This window comes from Sinocyclocheilus anshuiensis, unplaced genomic scaffold (genome assembly GCF_001515605.1).
Source record: "Sinocyclocheilus anshuiensis isolate Anshui unplaced genomic scaffold, SAMN03320099.WGS_v1.1 scaffold743, whole genome shotgun sequence".
Taxonomy (NCBI): domain Eukaryota; kingdom Metazoa; phylum Chordata; class Actinopteri; order Cypriniformes; family Cyprinidae; genus Sinocyclocheilus; species Sinocyclocheilus anshuiensis.
In genome coordinates, this window is record NW_015552601.1 from 274,289 (window position 1) to 282,987 (window position 8,699).

The window sequence follows — 8,699 nt, forward strand, 5'->3', positions numbered from 1 at the left end:
TTGACCCTTATGACTGGTTTTGTGGTCCAGGGTCACATCTATAATTATATATATACACATATATTATTATTATTATTATAAAGTGTTACCATTATATTAAATGTAAAATTAAAATAAAAGAGGCACCACGATAATTGTGATATAGCTTATTGCGATTATCTAATCAAAGACTGCAGTTTAATTAAATAACTGTATGCTTCTGAGTCAAGCATAGCGCATTTTGTTATTAGAATGATCAAATATTAATTTATTTTACAGCACAATTGTAATTTACAACAGTAATATATTTCTGTCTTTATTTTTATAAAATACTACTACTAATAATAATATGTTTATAGTTTATAATTTTTGCCCACATTATTGAAGTGCTGACTGGTCTTCATAATGTATGGAGTCTTTTCGTTTTTGTCCGTTTTCATCCAGCCTTGACCAAGAAACTCCCTGGAAAGTAAAACATCTCTATTAAACATCATGCAGTGCTACTAAATAGTAAATCACCAACCATTTAAGAATAAAGCACTCTAAAGTAAAGTGATACACTCACTCGTATGGAATATTCCAGAACACAATATGGTCCAGTAGAGTGATTTGTTCTGCTAGTTCCATCGCCGACAGCGACTCAAAGCATTCGACTCTTGGACAGTCGGACTGGAGAACACACAAAATTACACTGAATGAATAAATGACATCTATACGCACAAATCAGAGAGACTTCAGTGCTGCAGTCACACTAACCATGTGCACAATGTCCTCAATCTTCAGCTGTGAATCATCTTGTTCTTCTTGAGAAAGTGCACTGAGGAAAGATGAAAATTACTAAAAGAGTAGTTCAACTAAAAATGAACATTTAAAAAATATAATTATTTACTCATCACATATGATGTATTTGTTTACCCATTAAATGCGCATGTTACTATTTAAATCCATTTCACAAAATTGCATAGATTCCCCCCAAATCTGGGTGTAATAAAGAAATTAATATTTTTAGTCTGCAAAAGTGATAGTAAAGACATTTATAATATTACAAAAGATTCCATTTCAAATAAATGCTGTTCTTTTGAACTTTCTATTCATGAAATAATCCTGAAATTTGTTTTTTATCATGGTTTCCACAAAAATGTGACCCTGGACCACAAAACCAGTCATAAGGGTCAACTGACTCAAGGCATAACATGAAAGCTGAATAAATAAGCTTTCCATTGATGTATGGTTTGTTATGATAGGACAATATCTGGCCGAGATACAACTATTTGAAAATCTGGAATCTGAGGGTGCAAAAAAACAAATATATATTGAGAAAATCGCCTTTAAAGTTGTCCAAATGAAGTTCTTAGCAATGCATATTACTAATCAAAAATGAAGTTTTGATATATTTATAGTAGGAAATTTACAAAATATCTTCATGGAACATGATCTTTACTTAATGTCCTAATGATTTTTGGCATAAAAGTAAAATCAATAATACAATGTATTTTTGGCTATTGCTACAAATATACCCCAGCGACTTAAGACTGCTTTTGTGCTCCAGGGTCACAAATAGTAACTGTTTCAGCATTGATAATAATCAAATGAGCATATTAGAATGATTTCTGAAGGATCATTCATGTGACATTGAAGTAATGATGCTGAAAATTCACCTTTGCATCACAGGAATAAATTACATTTTTAAATATATTCAGATAGAAAACAGTTTATTTTAAATTGTAATAATATCTCACAATATTAAAGTTTTTAATCGCATTTTTGAACAAATAAATTCAACCTTACCGACCTTGAACTTTTGAATGCTAGTGTAAGTGCTTCAACTCACTCAGGGGTGAGTAGATGAAATAAAATTGGGGTGAACTATCCCACCTTTCAGCGAGACATCAAACTAATTCTCTCAGATGTGTAAAGATTTATCACTCACGCAGCTGAAGCACACAAATGCAGTCGGACTGACAGATAACATGTTCTCCACCTCAGTATGTTAGCTGCGGCCTTCCTCTCCTGCGGCAGAAGATCTGGATCTCGCAGCACCTCCTCCAGCAGAGCGATCACAGCCGTCGTCAGCTCTGCGTTCATCTCAAAGTCCTGCACAGACCAACACAAACACAGTGCTTCAGGGAGGATGCTCCTGTAATCCATGCACTCCATGAACGTAAACATGACCAACCCAACCATTACTGCTGAAGAAAGGACATGAACATCGGTCAATCTTTTTTCGTCCTCTGAGCGAGTAAACCCAGATGCATGGATTTGTACAAATCTGACTCAAAAATGGTGTTTGTGTGCATGTAACTGCTGTTCAAAGGTTTGGGGTAATTAAGATTTTTTTTCAATGTTTTTGAAAGAAGTCTCTTCTGCTCACCAAGACTGCATTTATTTGACCAAAAATACAGTAATCTTGTGAAATAGTATAATTTAAAATGACTGTGTAAATGACTTCTATTTTGTTATATTATAAAATGTATTTTATTTCTATGATCAAAGCTGAATTTTCATCATCATTACTCCAGACTTCAGTGTCACATGATCTTTTAGAAATCATTCTAAAAGATAAGCAGATTTGACTGGATGCGTGTAGCTGTAGTGCAAAGTGATATGCTGCTCTGTTCCTGACATGAGTTAACAGCGCGGGGCCCTCGGGGGTCCGCTGACATTTCAGCGCAGTCACTGCTGCACATGATGAAGGACTGAAGCACAAAGCAGGTCTGACAAAGGCGTGAGACACGTCACAGCAGCTGTTTGAAACTGGTGGGCCGCAGGTCTGTCCTGATGGGGTCACATGCTAAATGCAAATCATAAAATGCAGCTAATAAATCATGCATAGGTGGAATAGCATGGTAAATCAACAGTTTGAGTTTAAGGACATTTTGTTTACTTTATTACAATAAGCAATTTTGGTACTTATGTCGGGTCACCAATCACTCTCCTGATACAAAACCAGTTGAGATCCACTGAAGACAGAAAGATTTAGAGTAAATGGAGAAATCTATTTACAAATGAGACACTAAAAAGTGAAAAATAGCAATATTTTTTACTTTTTTAAGGTAAGACACCAGGCAAAACCATAGTTTTTCAGGCGCTGGTCAATTTTATTTTGCTTCGATGACACATCTTATGGATGCTTGTTTCCACTGTGGAATTAAAAAATTAGAAAAACTTTTTAGCTCACAATTCTGACATTTTCTCCTGCAATTGTGAGATAATATATATCACAATTCTGACTTTTTCTCCTCAGAATTGTGAGTTTACATCTTGCAATTTTTTACTTTTTTTCACATAATTCTGATTTACATCTCACGATTGTTTTTTAAATCTCATAATTCTGACTTTTCTCTCAATTATGTGTTTTTTTCTCACAATTTTGACTTTTCTTTATATCTTATAATACTTATAATACTTGTAAGTCATAATTGTGAGATAAAAATTAACTTTTTAACTTTTTTTTTTATTCTGTGGCTGAGACAAGCTTTCATATGTCTGTCTTCAGAATATTGGAAAGAAAACATCCAATATACATATTTAAGTGTTTATTTTATTACACTTTATCTATTTGTGTATGTATATATTTTACCACTTGCATATACCGTTTTATTCATAACTATGTTCTGAAAGCTTTTACAGAGGAGTTTGTTCATATTTTTTGGAACATTTTATTTCCAAAAAAAAAATGGTGAAAATTTATTTTTTTCTGTCTGTTGACAGTACGTTCTGATTTATGGTGAGATAACTATCTTTTTATATAATATTAAATTTTTTAAAATAGAAATCTAAAATCCCCTCGGCTAAAACCTTTAATATGTCAACAAAACAAGAATTTTGAACCTGGCTTAATCCAATGTTCAGATTCATGTTTTGGAAATATAAATTAGTGCTTATTTAATTAGATAATGCATCATTTGCAACATTGCAACAACATTTAAGGAAACTTCAAATACAAAACAACTGATGAAAAAGTATGGTGATATCTATTAGTCAAGACTTTTACCCTATTCACCTGTAGTGTCTTACATCCTCCTTGCAAGATGTGTCTCCATTATGACTGAGAAATCACTCAAGGGCAGGACATCAGGAACTAAATAACAGGCTGAAAATGATGCAAAGTCAACAAACCTGCGAGTGTTTGGAAACCCAGTGGCGCAGGACGTTGAGCACCCTGTTGGTAGCGGCCCTGCGGATGAGGAACTCCTTGTCGTAGGATTTCTCAGGGTTGGTAAATCCTGAATGAGACACAGTAGGAGATTTCTGTTAGATGAGGACGAGAAAGCCTCCCCAGAGCTGTGTCACGACTCCTCAAAGACCCGATGGGAGATGTGTTTCAGCGGCCAGGGCAGCTGTCATCAGCCATCAGTGTCTCTAACCTTGCGGGCTGCTGTGTCCAGCTGCGGCGGTGGCGGTGGCGAAGGCGGACGCGGGGGACACGGCACAGCGGGAGCTATCGGGAGACTGACCTATGAGAACATGAGCAGAGAAAACAAGTCACCATATCATGGGAAATTTGATTTTCTTGTTTTGAAATATGAGTTTAATCCAGCTAACGGGGAACGCTCTCAGAACATTCTGGCAACAAACATTCTTTCAGTAACGTTAATAGAATGTTTGTTCAAAACATTCTTTATACAGTACATCCTTCATGGAACGTGTTTCTTCCAAAACATTTTAGTTGGAAGTTTGTCTAGCGTTTTTTTTTTTTTAAATGTTACATTTCGGAATGTTCAGGGAACATTCAAAAGTAATGTTTGCGAAATTATCAAATGGAATGTTCCTTTAACAAGAAAAAAAACATGTTAAAACATTTTTAAAAAACTGTAAATTTTGAATGTTCAGAGAACTTAAAGGGATAGTTCACCCAAAAATGAAAATTGTATGTTTATCTGCTTACCCCCAGGGCATCCAAGATGTAGGTGACTTTTGGCGCTTTTCCACTGTGTGGTACGACTCGGCTTGGCACGGCTCAGTACGGCACGGCATGGTTCGGCTCGGCACGGTTTGCGTTTCCACTGCAGTTCAGTACCGCTTTATAGTGGGTGGGATTATTCACATGTCGTTATAGTTGCGCCGCCTCTACTACCACGACTCCTAAAAAAACTTTTTCATTCCGCGTCGCCCCATCAAGCTCTCGCTGGATCCGCTCCTCTGCTATCAACGAGAGGAACGTCTGTACTTCCACAACAGACAACAAAACTTTTTGGTTGTTAAAAAAAGGTGCGCTCGTTCAAAACAGTTGCGTTCGATCCTTCGCTGGCTGTGCTGATTTAAATCTAGCGGTTCTGTTGTGTTTGTGTCGCAAGTTCAGTGACGCAGGTAGTGACGATTCTCTCCGGCCAATCCGTGATCAGCAGAGTTTACACGTCACGTTTTGGTAATGGTACGATTCACTTGGAACCCCAACCGAAGTGGTACTAAAAAAAGTACCAGGTACCAGGTACTGTACCCAGTGGAAAACCCCCCAAAAGTGAACCATACCGAACCGTACCGTGCCGTACCATGCAGTGGAAAAGTTTACTCTCAAAGCCGTGGAGCCCATAGACTGCCATTATATGACTGACAGACTGCAACGGTTTGAGTTAAAAATCTTCGTTTGTGTTCTACTGAAGAAACAAAGTCACCTACATCTTGGATGCCCTGGGGGTAAGCAGATAAACATCAAATTTTCATTTTTGGGTGAACTATCCCTTTAATGGGAACATAAGCTAAACATTTTTAGAACATATTTTTGTTAGCTGGGAATGTATTCTCATATCCTTTTTCCCAATCCATGCAGAGTATTTATTGTTAATAAACTAATCCAACTTCATGAGGTGCATTTTGGGATGCTTTTTAAACAGTACTGAAGTAGTTAATTTGCCGAACTTTGATTTATGCTTTTCCTGCACAATCCAGTCCAACTAATGCATTTAAAAAAAAAAATGATGAAATAAAAATTTTATTAAAAAAGAAAAAATATATTTTTGTCTTAATAAAATTAAATATATTCCAGTCAAGTGTGTCCAAACATTTGATTGGTAAAGGTAAAGTATAAAAAAAACCCTGTTTAATTTGGTTTTAAAAATTATGAACTTGGTTTAGGAAACCTCGACCAACTTCAGCGAAAAACAAAATGCTACTGAAGTGTACAATATGTATAATTCATAACTTAATGCTTACAGTCTGCTAAAATAATCAATGAAAATATAATATTGAGAAAGGCAGTACCTGCAGACATTCGGTAGCGGAGGTGTCGCGGGGTGGACGGTGAACGACATGGAGACATGTCTCCTGAATCACTGGACGTGGTCGTCTCAGGAATGAACTTATCCAATGATACTGACTCCAGTACAGCTGTCAGGAACATCATACAACATCAGTCATGTATCTATCTATCTTCACTATCGCACCTAGCCATAAAGTCTGCTTTTTCAAACACTTGGGGAAAAAATGGGTCATTCTGAAGAGCACAGAGAATTCAAGCATGGTGCTGTGATAGGATGCCACCTTTGCAAAAGTCATTCCTGCTAGATATTCCATAGTATTATTGGAAAGTGGAAGTGTTTAGGAACAGCAGCAACTCGGAAGACCACCTAAAGTAAAAGAGCAGGTTACAACTGCTGAGGCTCAATGCAAATGAGAGTTGAAGAGTTCCAAACTTCCACAGGATTAATATCAGCACAAAAACTTCGTGGAATGGGTTTCCATGGCCGAGCAGCTGCATGCAAGCCCCACATCACCAAGTGCAATGGCAACTGCTGAATGGAGTGTGTAAAGCACAGCACCACTGGACTCTGGAGCAGTGGAAACCTGTTCTGTGGGGTAATGAATCGTGCTTCTCTGTTTGAGAGTCTGATGGGTGAGTCTGGGTTTGACGGATGCCAGGAGAACATTACCTGCCTGAATGCAGAGTGCCAACTGTAAAGTTTAGGGGAGGAGGGATAATGGTAAGGGGTTGGCCTTGGCCCTTTACTTCAAAATGTCAATGCTTCAGCATATTTTGGACAATGATATGCTTCCAACTTTGAATGCCCTTTCTTATTCCAGCATGACTGTGCCCCAGTGCACAAAGCATGGTCCATAAAGGAATGAACGCCAATGAACACCTTTGGAATGAACTGGAATGGAGATTGTGAGCCAGGCCTTCTTGTCCAACATCATTGCCTGACCTCACAAATGCTTTTGTGACGTAGCCAAGTATGGTAACTTGTGTACACAAAATTTGTGCTCTTTTCACCCATCCAAGTGCATACACAGCAGCAAGTAGAAAACACCCACAGACACCACTGACACACACCCAGAGCACCTCAGTCGTGGGTATTGAGGGTGGAAGAGAGTGCTGTTCATTCATTCCTCACACCTATATTTCCTCTCAGTAATGAGAATCAAACCTGCGACCTTTGGGGTACAAGCCAGACTCTCTAACCATTAGGCCACAACTGCCCCAATAGTGGGATTTAAACAGGTCTACAAAATTAAAACACAATGCTTTATTTACTGAGCTACCATGAGTCCATGGATGAATGGGCAAAAAATCCCACAGAAACACTCCAAAATGTTATGGAAAGCCTTCCCAGAAGAGTGAAAGCAGTTACAGCTGAAAAAAGGGGACCAACTCCATATTCATATGTATGTATTTAGAATGCACTGTCATTAAATCCCTGTGGGTGTAATGGTCAGGTGTCCCAATGCTTTTGTGCACATAGTGCATCTATCTAACTTTCTGTCTATCAATCCATATATCTTATTTTCTATCCAGTATGAAGTGAATTTGCCTTCTGAAGGTTAGCGGACCCAGAACGACTCTCACCTCGTCGAATACTCCGTCGCAGCTTCCCACAGAAGGCATCTATACGTGGCAGCTCCCCGCTCTCCTCTGGGGTGGAGGGGCTGAGCTCGGGGGAGCTGGGGCCCCGGCTGAGGTCCAGAGGGGCCCTGGTGCAGGTGGGTGGAGGGGAGGTGATGCCGGGGGTGTAGGGAGACATCGGGCTGCTGGCCGCAGAAGAAGTGGCCGTCGACAGGTCCAGAGCTCCACCCTTACAGCTCACAGGAGAGCTGAGGGACAGCTTCCGCGGGTGGATGGGGGAAGAGGTGCGCGAGGGGATGGAGACGGGCAGAGGAGAAGAGAACTTGCGAGACAGATTGGGGGATTTGTTGTTCAGGTGCTCTCCGCTCCAGGGGCCTTGGTTTGTGGCGAAGAAACGCTCGAGGGACCTGAGCCATCAGCATAAGATGGAAACAAGTGAATAAATGCACCGCACAGCCAGATCTGCCCTTACAAAAATATCTATCTATCTATCTATCTATCTATCTATCATTCTAGCTATCTATCTATCGTTCTATCCATCGTTTTGTCTGTCTATCCATCAATCCATCCATCCATCTATCTATCGTTCTGTCTGTCTGTCTGTCTGTCTGTCTGTCTATCTATCTATCTATCTATCTATCTGTCTGTCTGTCTGTCTGTCTGTCTATCGTCCTATCTATCGTTCTGTCTGTCTATCCAATCCATCCATCGATCTATCTATCGTTCTGTCTGTCTGTCTGTCTATCTATCATTCTATCGATCGTTCTGTCTGTCTATCATCTATCTATCTATCTATCTATCTATCTATCTATCGTTCTATCCATCGTTCTGTCTATCCATCAATCCATCCATCTATCTATCCATCTATCTATCTATCGATTGTTCTATCGATCGTTCTGTCTGTCTGTCTGTCTATCATCCATCCATCCATCCATCCATC

The 8,699-nt window shown here is 39.0% G+C and overlaps 1 protein-coding gene across 1 annotated transcript in view; it reads right to left on the bottom strand.

Moving 5' to 3' along the window:
- The window catches only part of LOC107665758 (ras-specific guanine nucleotide-releasing factor 2-like), a 37,420-nt gene that overhangs the window by 7,998 nt on the left and 20,723 nt on the right, over nt 1-8,699 (bottom strand). Inside the window, exons 14-21 of the mRNA XM_016456770.1 lie at nt 7,763-8,166; nt 6,181-6,306; nt 4,347-4,436; nt 4,099-4,205; nt 1,961-2,073; nt 736-796; nt 545-648; nt 357-441 (exon numbers count right to left, since the gene is read on the bottom strand). Of these exons, the coding sequence (XP_016312256.1) occupies nt 357-441; nt 545-648; nt 736-796; nt 1,961-2,073; nt 4,099-4,205; nt 4,347-4,436; nt 6,181-6,306; nt 7,763-8,166 (1,090 nt within the window). The remainder of the gene's footprint in view (nt 1-356; nt 442-544; nt 649-735; nt 797-1,960; nt 2,074-4,098; nt 4,206-4,346; nt 4,437-6,180; nt 6,307-7,762; nt 8,167-8,699) is intronic.